Genomic DNA, 13,415 nt, shown 5'->3' with positions numbered 1-13,415 from the left:
GAGGTACCTGACATTTTGGCATTTCCTCCTTTGCTGAGAGATCAGTGCATGTTTTTACTATCAGAGACAATATAAATAGATTATATTCATATTGTTTAAACTTTGACGACAGCAGCTGCACATTTTTTACACACCTAAATGTAAAACAGAACCGCCTGTGTCATGTTTTTCACTCAGAATTTTGTCATCTATCGATTATAAAAGAGTATAGAGTGCCTGTTTTAACTTCATTTGTTCAAGGGTCAGCTTTGGTCCATGTGAAGTAAATATCATCATCCACCCGTGTCTGCGAGTGTCTGCACGGTCTCTTGTGCAGACGTCAACGTGCAGCCCAATGTTTTGTGACCGCGTGGACTGTACATTTAGCAAGTGCACCGACTGTGGATGCTCCAAACTCCAGTCAAGCCAGTCGCAACCGCAGTGAAGTTACTTTCAAGTTTGATATTCAACAGACATTCACTCCAGACCCAGCAGCGTCTTCTGAAGTCCAGTTCAGATCAAAGATTCGTGATGAGATGAGTTGAAACGTGCAACTACTTGCAATGAGCTGTTCTGCAACGTTCTAAAAACCTGCTGGTTCACACCAATGCAACTAGATGAGATGGTGTATCATCGCTATGCAACAACTCTCTGTACTTGTGTTCTGATTTCCAGCTTTTCAGGTTTATTGTGTGGCTGAATATAATTTGTAGCTTCTTAAAATATGAATGTGTGGCTGAATATAATTTGTAGCTTCTTAAAATATGAATGTGGATAGTGATAGTGAGATACTGGCTACAGCTGCATTTGTAGTAGTGATGAAACGGTGAAAAACAAACAAAACGAGCATCAGATGGACTGTGTTCATAATAAATACACCACAATGATATAAGTAAGAAGCATCAATTAGTTAGTTAATGAGAATGTGTGTGTGGGGGGTGTAAGCACATACAGCGAGCAGCAGCAGCGACCCAGAGACCGACACCGGCACACATGAGGACGTAAGCAGAGGACTCGGCGGAGACAGAGCCACCAAACACGCCATCTGCGGTCATTTTAACTTGACCAGCGGACTTCACTACAAGCTGATTGGCTGTAAAAACAGGTGACGTACTTACGTTATAAAACCAGTTGCCGCCGTTGACCAGCTGAGTTCCAGGTGACACCATCAGCCGGCTTGAGTCGAGCTCAGACGGGTCAGTTCACACCGCTGCAACTTTTCTCTCCAACGTTCTGAAAACGGTTTCGTCTTGTCGCAAATCTTTGGTCTGAACTGGGCTTTAGCTTCACTTTCCCCCCGATGTCAGCATCACACAAACCCCTGAATTGTACTGTGAATAGAATTGCGTGCACATCCACTGACTGCAACTGTCCGTGAATGTTCAGTGCGGAAGTATGTCCGAGCCTCAAGATTCAAGTCTTTACACTCAAGTTTCAAGTCAAGGTCCAAGTCCTAAACTTTGAGTTTTGATTCCTAAAGAAGCCTCACCAAATGTGATGCCATTTTAACAGCAGAATAATAAAATATTTACAAAAATCATGAATGCTTTTTAAAATTTGTTCTAATTTGTTGAAACAAGAGTGTTGGAAGTTGCTGCGTCTCCATCTGTAATTTTCGATCTGCACGTTTTGCATGCTGTGTCATTTATTTGTTGACGACTGCATAGTTTTTGTACAAGAACAAAATTATCTTTGGTATCATTTTTTACAACTGCCACTCAGAAATGTAACGTGAGTTTGTCATGGTTCTCTCCTGGGACTTGAGTGGATGATGTCAGATTGGTTCAAATACAATGGATCTGGAGGCTTTGGTGTCAATTTACGGGAGATTAGCTGATCCGTGGCACACTTTTTAAATAACATACTTGAAATTTTTGTATTTAGGGGAAGGTATCAAGAATTTTCAAGTCACGAGTCATTGTTGTTAAAGTCCAAGTGATTTTGTCAAGTTGAGCCCAAAGCCATTAGATTTGTGACTCAAGTCTGACTCAACTCCAAGTCATGTTTTTCAAGTCCACACCTCTGCTGTGTGCCGTGCTATCAAAGCATCTGTTTAGGCCTTTGGAAAAAAACAACAATCCCCTGAACTGAAATGAACTCAATTAAAAAAAAAACACCAACAAGAGTATGAGTGAATTGTAACCCGATGTTTTGATGACACTGTACGCTATCACACTCTCCTGTTGCCTCTATCAAATGATTGCCGTGCTGTGCTGCTGGTGATAATGCAGTCGCAATCTTTGTTTACTGTTTCACTTTTCACTCATTAAAGGAGCCGATGCTGAAGCTGCACTGTCCGATCTGTGAGGTCACATGTAGAAAACAACGTCCTATTGGTCTCGGGTTGAATTCTAAAATACTCAGACATCAATCCACCCTTGTCACACTGCAGCATCTTACAGTATCCATCTGGGTCTGTATTGTTTTTGTCAATAAACTACCACACACACACACACTCACACACTCACACACACACACTCACACGCACAGAGGCAGCTGCCTTCTCACTCAGTGGAAGCAGGTGTCTGTAAATCTCGTGGGGTTTGGGGCTTTTTTTTTTCTTATGGGTATAGTAGAAGATGGTGAAATTCCCAATGTGAAAGTCTGCTTCTTGCTTTGGCCTCTTTCCACAAGACGCACACACACACACACACACACACACACACACACACACACATACACACACAAAACCACACACACCAGTATTGCTGACAGGGCCTGTAACTCATCTGTTTGCTGTCTGTCTAGTCTAATGGAAAAATACACATTGTTTTATCTCTTTCATTGCACTTTGTGTGTATGATGCTCTTTTATTTTTAAGTACTCTGCTTTAGAAAACTGCTACAGAAATAAAGTTTATTATTAGGCCTATTATCTTATTTTTTATGAATGTTAAAGCCACTAATTCTTTTAAATTTATAACTAAATAACAGTATGAGCCACTCAAAGCTGTGGTGGGCATGCACGCACCCCCTGAGGGAACTATTTCTGTCCTTAAACATCACAGTTCCTGTTAGAAGTAGCCGTGCGTCCGTCGTGATGAATGTCATTTCTGTTTATACATCCCTCCGAGACTACTACTTGAGATGGGAATCTATATTTGAGGGCACTGTGGCGCATCAGGGTGAGGGCGAGGGTGGGCGTGCAGGTGGCTGCAGCGAGGGACGGAGAGGAGGAGAGGAAGGTGTAAATATAGCTCCTGGTCTGAGTCTTGGCCCCCACTCGGCTTTTGCGGCCTCACAGGAAAACAAGTCTCCTCAAGAGACTAAATGTGGAGCTCATACACGGTGTTGAGTGTGTGTGTTGCTGGAGAGCTATGATGTTTCATGCAGTACATTGAAGTGCGTAGAGGAGCTCATGGGTGTTGGTTTTGGAACATAGGTGGTCTTTCTTATCCACGGAAAACGAGGCAACGGTTGGGGACATTTGCTTATTACCTTCGCTGGCTGATAAACTCGATGCCCTCTTTGTAATTGTCAGATGGAGGGAGAGTTTTATGATACGCTCCACACAAGTTTATGACAACAATCTTTTGTATCTACGGGATTCTGTGTGTGAATGTGTGTGTGAAAGGTGAGGGTGGAGTATTTGAATACTACAGTCCTCACAGAAAATTTGCATAGCGGGGAGACACCAGAGAACAAATAGTTAATTCACTTTAAACAGAGGAATTTCTGCAGACAATGCTGCGCCTTCAGTGTTATTTACACTTGTAACTTAAAGCACTACAGGCTATTTGGCCTCAAGTGAAGACTAATAAAAGCATATTTGCAGCTTAAATATATGAAAATGATGTTTAGTGTCTTGGAGAAAAGGCCTTTTGAATTTGCTACCACTAGAACACCTTCAAATTCTTTAGAAAAGATGCCGGACACAAGGCTGTAATAAAAACAACACACTTTATTTACTAGGCAGTATAGAAAAGTATAAAAACATGAAAACTTGGCGTGTATAAATGCTTTTATAAAATCATTGTTTCGCTGAAAAGCTAGTACAAAAACAAGGCGTATAAAAAAAGATTGTCTGCTAAGTGTTTGACATGGGCTACTGCAGTCTTAGTAAGAAAACTGATTGAAAAATGCATCATACAACAATACAAAAGACACGTTCAAAAACAAAAACCATACAAAAGTTTCATTTGGGATTTGTTTGCACGTTATATAAAACATCAGTGTTTAGTACTCTTTTTTTTTTTATGGAGAATGGAAGATTCAAGTGCAGCTTGGTCTTACTCGTACTGGGTGAAGCTCATGGTTTCAAACATATAAGCTTTCTTTAAATATATATACTTGAAATTTTAAACACATATAATGTTTGTTCAGTGATTCCACATTCAGGATACTGTGACGGCCAGAAATGAATCAAAAGTTGAAATGACTATTTTTTTTTAACATTTTTTTCTGAAATAAAAGGTGCCTGATAATACTAATAAGGCTGGCCCCCTTCTGTCGCGTAAAACGTGATCACTCGTAGACAAATAGTGGTGTAAGGACAGCTGTTATCGCTCCGTGAAGTGTTTACATGAGGTGGCACAGACCAAACACGTGAAATTCTCAGTAGACACACTGTAGCCAGTAAAAAATAAAAATGACAAAAACAGAAAAGTTTCTGAAATAAAGAGGTCAGTTTTGAATTCATTAACATGATTTCTGGGTTTATGATAATGCTAACAGGGCTTAAATACTTAACTTACAACAACACTGCTCCATTGGCCAATTGTAAAAATAAAAAAGAAAGAAAACAACAACATTATCAAAACAAAAAGAAATAAATTAATCAACTTGTTCTTTATATTAATATCAAAATTCGGAATTAATAATACAGCCCAATGCAAATTATATAGCCACCGTTTCCCATTTATAATACAACATCATTAATAATAACACAAAACCAAAGGTAATGAGATGTACAACAGAACCCAGAGCAAATTCTGTATAAAAAAAAGTTTAGTCTTTGGTTGGTTGAAATCCAACAAGTGTGAGTGTAAAAACACCATCGGCATAGAGCCTCTCCCAACTGTTGTACCACAACAAATATGTAATCCGCGGCGCTGCGTCCAGCGCAGGGTGTGTCGATCTCTCCAGCTCAACGTGTGTCTCATGTGTCTACATGACCAGTGTCCTCGTAGGGTAAGTGTTGATGTACTTGTGGCTCTGCTCCGACGCCAAAACGTGCTCCTCTGTTTTCCCGCAGGTCACCTGCTCCCAGGAGCTGAGCTGCTGTTGAAGAGAGAAACAAAAGGATGGTGAGTTTTTGTGCCGTGTTTTTGAAAACCCAGATCAATAAGGTCAAACATGGAAGCTTGTGCACACCTGTAGTGGGCTGCCCATGCCTCTGCGAGGGAGGTGGTAGATTTTGTGTCCATCTTCGCTCAGTAACGAGCTAGTGAGAAGGTCCTGGATGAACATATAAAAACATATGTTAACACTTGAAGTTTCAGGTTAGGGTTAACATTAGGGTTAGGGTGCTTAAGTGCTTAAAAGAGTGCTTACAGGTACTTCCTGTGCGGGGCCGTTTGGGGAGAAGAGCTGTGTGTGAAGGTCTTGTCCTTCCCACTGCATACACGGGCTCCTCTCGCATGCGGACTCCACCTAGGACCCAAAACACATCATGGTAAGCATCAAGAGTTGTGCAAACTTGGGCACATGCAACAGCCTGAAACAATGCTGCTGATCGTCAAATTATAAAAAGTTAAACACATCTGCAGACTGTAGGATGCATTCACCTTTGCTTTCATAACCTAAAAACTTCTCATGTCAAATGCACGTGTTAGTGTTGAGTGGAAAGTACCTCTTGTTTTATCTTCTTCAGAGGTGGCTGCTCGATGGCGCACTCCATCGGCTCCTGCTTGATGGACTCTACCATCTGCTGCTCTAGAGAGGAGTTCTGGAAGAGGCAAAATCCCACAGTGAGTCACAAGGACGCTACAGCAAGCACAACAGAATATAACATGACAAATTCTTTCATAGTCTGCTTCTTACCAGTAGTTTGAGGGGTCCGTACTTGGCCTCCTGCATGGCCAGGGCAGACCTGAAGGGTGTGGGCGTACAAGGGGAAGACTCCAGGATGGAACGACGGATGTTTGGAGTTCTGAACCTGTGCGAGACAAAGAGAGGCAGCTGTTAGAAACGCCTCATTCACCACTACACTGCATGATAGAATACAGCAGAGGCAGAGCCGCTTACATTTCATTCTCTTTCTGGGGCCTGATAGTGTGGTCGATGAGAGGCTTGGTGTCCACGGGCGAGCTCATTGGTAAGCTGTCGTTGTCGGAGTGTTCTGGGCTCATCGACTGGTTGAGAAACTGTGAAACAAGAGGAAGGAAACCAATCAATCAAAGCGGCTTGACGGGTTTATTTAAAAGCAGCGACAATCTTAATCGTGATCGGAACTACGGGAAATGGAGAGGAAAGGAGAGAAGAGTGCGGCTGCTTCAGAGGACAAAATAGATGAAATGAGAAGAGACTAATTCTGAGTGATTGGTTGTTGATATGATCAGGTGGCAAGTTGGTGATTGGATGGATTCTGGTCACACGCAGCTACTTTAACTACCTGCGAGGGTGAAAAGGGAAGGTTTCTGACTGGCGAAGGCTTGGGAGTTGAGCAGATGAAACCAGCCCATGCTCCCTGATTGGGCAAGACCCTGTCTGTTCTGAGTTCACTTGTAGTAGCGGCCTCATGCACTGAGGAGAGGCTCTGGGAAAAGGGTGGGAAAACATGGGTCATAGCCCACTACTTGGTATCATCTACGCTACATGCTAAGCTAACCTTTTTCCATCTTGTCACAATGGGTAAAGGAACACATAAATGGACACTTACTGAATCAATGACGCATTCCATGAACTCTGGGAGGGCGTTTGAGAACGTGGGACTGCTGTGATGGCTGTTGTTGTTGTTGTTGTTGTTGTTGTTGTTGTTGTTGTTATTGCTGTGGGCACGTGTTGCGGAGGCGCTCTCCTCGGGTAGGGCAGGGGCGGCTGCCTGGTGATGAGGTAACAACATTACGCCGTCTGAGCTGCTGGTCAAAGAGCTCTGGCTGACCCAGCTGGGAAACGACAAATTCATCTGCGGGAGAGAGAAGGACATAGAGAGTGAGGGCGGGAGTAATAATCCTCACAGAATAATCATCTGAGGGTTCGTACAGCTCAAGGCGAGTTCGATTTAAGATGTTTTAAGAAAGAAAAAATAGACGAAGGAGAAAAACATGAAGCGACATCAGCGGTGAGGGGTTAAAGACAATTTTGCCCAAATGTTTATTGTAACAAGATTTTTTGGTTTGTTCCCGTGAAAAATTAGATGATCTCACTCAAATGTTGAATTTTTTTAAGACTAATTCCTCGTGACTTTCCAGCCTTAATCTGTGCTTTTTTTCTCCCTTGTATTTTCTTTAATTTAATCACCTAATTTTACGATTTGTTTTCCTCGTAAAATTGCAACTTTATTCCTGTATTATCAGGACTTTTTTTCTTGAAATAATATGGCTTTACTCTAATTAAATTAATAACTTTATTCCTGTAAATGAAATAAATTATGATTTAATTCTCTAAATTTATTTATTTATTTATTAATCTTCCTTTGTATGGCTGAGACAAGGGCTGAACAGAATAGGGAATTACTTTGCGTTTCTTGGTGAATTTTCTTCGCGATTTTGTGTTTTCACTCTGCATGTGGGATTTCACTACCTTAATTCCCATCGTACCGAGTAAATTTATTTAATTTTTTTTGCATAAAACCCACCAAGCTTCGTGCATTTGCTTGTACTGCTTTCAGCCATGCAGTGAAATCTTGGTTAAATAGCCAATTTTCCTTCAATTAGCAGCTAGCAATCAAACAGATCTTTGCTCTAAACATGCCAGCCAGAAACAAAATATGAGTGTTGTTTGTTCCGCTATCCTGATCTGCATGAGGCGAATTCGGTAAATTATTATTAAAAAAATAGGAGTTACCAATTATTTAGATATTTTGCAGTGCTGTGTCAGAAAAAACAACTTAAAAAATCTTACTTTTTAGACTTTTTAAAAGATTTATTTAAGACATTTTAATCCAAATAAAAGTCTTATTTTTAGATTGGCTAATCCAGTGCCTTTAAAACAAGCACAAGTGGGAAAATGCAAGCCTGACAATAAAGGGAAGAGGTGTGAAAAATTGAACAAATGAGAAAAAGAGAAGAAGAAAGGGAACTTTAATGTAAAGAAGTGTTGGGTAGAGGGTTGCACAAGGGGTCATGCACACGCACTAAAATGGCGATAAGGTCCTATTTCATCACTTCTGCAGAAACAGACCCCCCAGATGTTTCCTCCTCACACCAGAGCACACATCCAACCACTGTCCTTAGAGCCAGGGTCAAATACACATGCACATAAATTGTGCTGTCACACTTAAATATTTCGACGCTCGCCCACACCCACACTTACGCACACTTATGCTTGCACACACACATACGCGACTTACTGGTAGTGATGGCTGTCCTCTCAGCTCATCTTCTGTTGACATGAGCAGCAGTTCGATCTCCTTCACCCTCTTCTCCTTCTCTGGGTCCTCCTCTGTACAGTGTCTCTGAGAGAAGGAGAGCAGGGGGCAGATTTTAGCGACAATTCATCTCCTGTACCGATAAATTATGCTGCGTTTACATGCTGTCTTTTTTACCTGTATAGCAGCGGTTCCATGCTGGGGAATGTTCCGCATGTTCAAATGCCAGGCCACTGGGAGCGGTACCTGTAACGCCGATCAGAAAGACAGCCACGTTAAAATACACGAATCACCTCCTGGGACACAATCAGCCTCATTTTCCCGCCAGCATCCCGAGATTTAAAGCCCCACTCACTCTTTGTGCGTCGGACATGTAGGCGTACGGCGACAAGGGAGGCAGCTGCGCGTGACTGGGCGAGTGGTGGTGGAAACCCATGATGTGGTTGCTGGTTTTGACGTAGCCGTGGCCGATGGAGAGCGAGGAGTTGGTGTTCTTCGCCGTGCTCTGGAGGTAGCCCTCCTGTTCCACCTTTCGCCTCATGGTGGAGTTCCAGTGGTTCTTTATAGCGTTGTCAGTCCTGCGTGTGATGAATAGCACGTGTTAACTTACAGGTCATTCATTGCAGAACTCTGGGAGCAGACTGACTGCAGACACATCCTGGACCTCTAGTGGTGCTTGATAGCATTATCAATACAGGCACACACAGACAGACATGCACTTACACACGCACAGGGCTGATAAGGCTTATCAGCACACAGCAATTACAATCATGTCAGAACTACAGTCTCTTTTTTCACTCAGTCCCTCCGTCTTAGTCATTTGATTCTAGGCCTTTCTCTGTAAAGAACGGCCCTGTCCTGAACTTTTTCGCCTCCAAATCATTCCTGTCTTTCATGTTCTTTTCTGATTTGCTTCTTCTCGTTTTATTCCTCCATCAGTGTCCTTGCCTCCACTTCACCCTCTCAACCGCAGCATTGCACAGTAAACCAACAAGGCTTCAGTGATTCATCTAACTTCTCTTTTTCTATCCACCTTATTCTCTTCTCCATTCTCGGCCTCACCTGCCAGGGAGCAGCTTGGCGATCTCGGCCCAGCGGTTTCCCAGCTTCTCGTGCGCCTGGTAGATGATCCGGTCCTCCTCCTCGGTCCACGAGGTCTTCTTCACCTCCGGGTTGAGGTGGTTGTGCCAGCGCTCGCGGCACTGCTTGCCGATGCGCCCCTTCAGGTGCTTGGCGATCACCGACCAGCGCTTGGCTCCATACTTCTGGACCAGCTCGATCACCTGAGGTGTGTGTGTGTGTGTGGTGGAGGGAGGGGGGTGGAGAGAAAGAGGAAAGACAAGAGAGGGAGGAGGAAGAGCGTTGAAAAGGAAGAGAAGTAAATGGTAGTGGAGGAGCATGAGGAAAGAGGAAGGAAGGAGCAATAACAGGGAGGAGAGGGAGAAGTAAAGGGGTGCAGGGTCAGAAGAATAACAAGGTGAAAAGATCACAGGTGTGTGAGGGGTAGAACAGGGGAGGAAATGACAATAAAAAACTTGTTAGTCACCGAAAAAATAAAAATCTCAGAAACTTCTACATCATCTCTTCTCTTCTCCTCTCTCCTTCCCTCTTTCTTTATCTTTCAGCTTGTAGAGGTGATTGAGAACACCTGCTGGTGAGCACCGAGGGAATTTCCAGTGGAACGTTAGCCACTCTGCTAATCATTACAGTGGCATCTGGGTGGAAATATAACTCCTTTGGACTGGCTCAATAAAGACTTCTCAGGCTTTCAGAGGCTGAGCATGTAACTTGTTGAGTAACGGCAACTTTTTGGGAAACCAAAATGTGCAACAGTAGCCAGGGAGTTGCTACAGAAGAGGTTTTTTTAACCTGGATGAAACTTGATTGCCTGTTTCCTGTAAGTGGTATCAAACTACATTACTCCAACGTCAGGAGTAGTTCTGCATTGTTATGTGGACTAATGACTACTGAGTAATTTTTAATATTTACTTTGCATGTGACCCAGAAAGTGCTGTGTGCATTTAAAGTTTTCTTACCCTCTGGTCCTCCTCTTTGGTCCATGGCCCTTTGATGAGCTCTGGGTTGAGAACCTTCTGCCACCTGTGCTGGCACTGCACATCTGTACGATTCTGGAAGGTCAGAGAGCACGGGGTTAGTCACCACCCGTGTGCGTTTGTGCATGCATGTGTGTGCGCACAGGCCTCCTACTCACAGTTAGTAAGCTTGCAATGACTTTCCAGTCTTCTGATCCGTGATGCTCGACAAGTTTCTTCAACTTCTCATCCTGAATAAAAGAAAACAAAAGTTTTATGTCGCTGCCATAAACATCATCCCTAGTAATTAGACATAATAGTCAGGGAATGTGGTTAGACCAGACAACAATAAAAAGGCTCCCAGGTTCCAGGGAAGTGATCCCTCCCGAGGCGATTATCCAACATGTGAGGTGTGTTTGACATTTTGCATCGAGGCTTTGGGTTGTTGTACCTCTTCACGTGTCCAGCGTGTTTTGCCAAGGTGGCGTTTCCCCGCCTTGGCCAGCGTTCCGTCGTAATCATGTTCGTACATCTCGGTCTCCTCCTCATCCTCCTCGCTACTGTAAACACTGCAGGCGCGGAGACACAGAGAGGGACATTTTAAAAAGAGGTGGAGGCTGGGTATAGAATAGTGTAAGATAATAGGAAGGTAAATAATAGCACAATAAGTGCCTGTCTATTTCCAAACTACTCCCTAATCATCTCTTTACAGAGCGCATAAAGAACTCAGCGCACTCTTTAACTCGTCAGGTGTCAACACAGACAGAACCAGTCATTCTTGAAGGTTTGGGTGCAGGCGTATAGCCAAGACACCCACAAGGAGAGAGACAGAGAGGAACAGCGAGAGGGAGGGAGGCGAGGGGGGACGGATGAACAGGTTCCAATGTTTTTAGTTACCACAGATACTGGGATTGGCACATGCGATCATAATTTCGTGACCCTGGCGTGTTCAGACCTGCAGTGCATTGTACAGCACAGTCATGCATGCACGCACACGCACAGGCAAACCACACAGACACCTGAGTGGATGGTTAACCAATCAGAATGTGGAGCACGGACAACGTGGAGGCTAGGTAGGGTGCTGTGGTGTCACAGAGAGCAACAGGTGAACAGGAACCCCACTGAGAGATGTGTGTGTGTGTGTGTGTGTGTGTGTAAGAGGATATATACAGTGGATTATCTTCCTTATTTTATCTACCCAAATGTGACATGTAAAGAGAATTTAGAAAAACGCATGCACAGCAGCCATGTTTAACTTTTCCATTTTATCCAACAATGAGACCAAGTAAGAAATAAAAACTGCAGCATGCACAAACAAGCAAACAAAAGACAATTAACACAGCACCCAGTCATCCCCAGACTGATGAATCAACTGAGCAGCGCACCGGGAAACAGTGAAATGATAATCATTACTCTTATCTCACAGTGTGGAGTCGTGAACTCGCACTTTATTCGGATTATCAGCGCAAAACCCGCGAGATAAACCAACAACCCGCACTGGGGCAATGCAAACAACCAGATGCTTTCTACAGAGAGCTGGAGCCGATCGGTGCTTCACGAGGAGAGCAAAGAAAAACTGGTGCAAGTGAAAGTTGAATTTGGGGCGATTATTAGATTAAAAGGAAAATGGGAAATGCTGCAAGATAAGTAGTGCACATAGAGGGAGCGCTGTTTCCAAAATAACAGTGTGCGTCGCTTTCAGAGATGCTGCAACATTTCATTACGGTTTAAAATGACTTTTGCATTTGGTGTGTGAGAGTTAAAACAGCATGGAAATGAAAACATCTGTGTCTGTGAGGCTGGCTGGAGTGATGCTCGCCGGGGAAAACAAGCAAAAAACAATAAATAAAATAAAATATAAAATCCAGAACGTTAAGAAACTTAATTTAGGACACTTAAAATGTGTGTTGCAACACATCCAAGCCTCTGACAGCGTTACACAGGCGCCATGCTGCACTGTGTTTGATTCTGTATTTATTATAAGCGCCTATTAAAACCAGTGTCCACGCGCCGTGTTGCGCAGAATTGCACGCGCCTGTCCACCCGCCTAATGTTATTAATTCGCGTGAGTGTGTGTGTGAGTGTGTGTGTGTGTCTATCTATGTGTGTGTGTGTGTATGTGAGACCCCTTCCCTTCTCCCTCTCGCCACTGACAGCAGCGCGAGGAGCGCACATGCCAGATGACCACCACCTGTCATGGGCGCGCGAGCGAGACACACACCACTACTCTGCTTTTTAACGGCCAGGAAAACAAAAGCGGTTCACACACACACACACACACACACACTAACACACACACAATTAGCTTCAAATAAAAGGAGTTAACGAAATAAACTGTTAATACTGTGAAGCTTTAAGCGCTTAACTCACTAAGTGTCCAAAAGAAACGCTGTCTAGCTCAACACGAGAGGAAAAAGCAGTAACTACAGAGTAATATCACGCGCACAGAGAGGAAAAGACAGTTAAAAATGGTGCTAAGTGTGTTTTAACTTACCTGTTTCTCGGCCGCCGAGCCATGTTACTGTCTGTGAAGGGCTCGCAGGTTGCGCTGAGCACCGTACTTTCGCTATCTGAGCTAGGTTTGTTCTCCCGGCGAAGAGGCAGGTTGACATTAATTTAAACTACAGCAGCCTCTACTACTGCTCCTCCCCTCCTGAGCATCCCGGTAAATTTGGCGCTCCTGGGCGCGTGCGGCCTACTGCGCATGTCCAGTGTGGTATACTTCAAGTTCCGTCGGACGTTTTGCAACTAGCTGAACACTAAGTTAGACGCTCCCACCTCCTTTAATTCCTCTTAAAACCAATATATGACACCAAATCTGCTCTAAACACATGTATTAAATGGCTGTGCTACATTAAAAGGCGACATTTAATCCACCAAAACCGTTTAAAGGTAAACTAATCTTATTTTTGTCACTGGAAAATAGTGATATAT

General features: G+C 43.5%; 1 protein-coding gene across 3 annotated transcripts; it reads right to left on the bottom strand.

Moving 5' to 3' along the window:
- Positions 1 to 4,483: 4,483 nt before the first annotated feature.
- myb (v-myb avian myeloblastosis viral oncogene homolog) lies at positions 4,484 to 13,123 on the bottom strand. 3 transcript variants are annotated; one of them, XM_050058192.1, is made up of 16 exons: positions 12,976 to 13,123; positions 10,933 to 11,050; positions 10,661 to 10,732; positions 10,485 to 10,577; positions 9,511 to 9,731; positions 8,804 to 9,026; positions 8,626 to 8,694; positions 8,431 to 8,535; positions 6,799 to 7,044; positions 6,532 to 6,675; positions 6,165 to 6,283; positions 5,961 to 6,075; positions 5,770 to 5,865; positions 5,472 to 5,570; positions 5,292 to 5,375; positions 4,484 to 5,198 (listed from the first exon to the last, which is right to left on the bottom strand). In XM_050058192.1, the coding sequence occupies exons 1-16, from the start codon at positions 12,996 to 12,998 to the stop codon at positions 5,085 to 5,087; spliced, it is 1,941 nt and encodes a 646-aa protein (XP_049914149.1). In that variant the 5' UTR covers positions 12,999 to 13,123; the 3' UTR covers positions 4,484 to 5,084. The 3 variants fall into 3 exon arrangements, with proteins under 3 accessions (XP_049914149.1, XP_049914147.1, XP_049914148.1); XM_050058190.1 differs by lacking the exon at positions 6,532 to 6,675; XM_050058191.1 differs by lacking the exon at positions 6,532 to 6,675 and having other exon boundaries at positions 4,484 to 5,195.
- Between the last annotated feature and the right edge of the window lie 292 nt (positions 13,124 to 13,415).

Source organism: Epinephelus moara, chromosome 12 (genome assembly GCF_006386435.1).
Source record: "Epinephelus moara isolate mb chromosome 12, YSFRI_EMoa_1.0, whole genome shotgun sequence".
In the NCBI taxonomy this organism is placed as follows: Eukaryota; Metazoa; Chordata; class Actinopteri; order Perciformes; family Serranidae; genus Epinephelus; species Epinephelus moara.
This window is presented reverse-complemented; position numbering and strand designations above follow the sequence as displayed.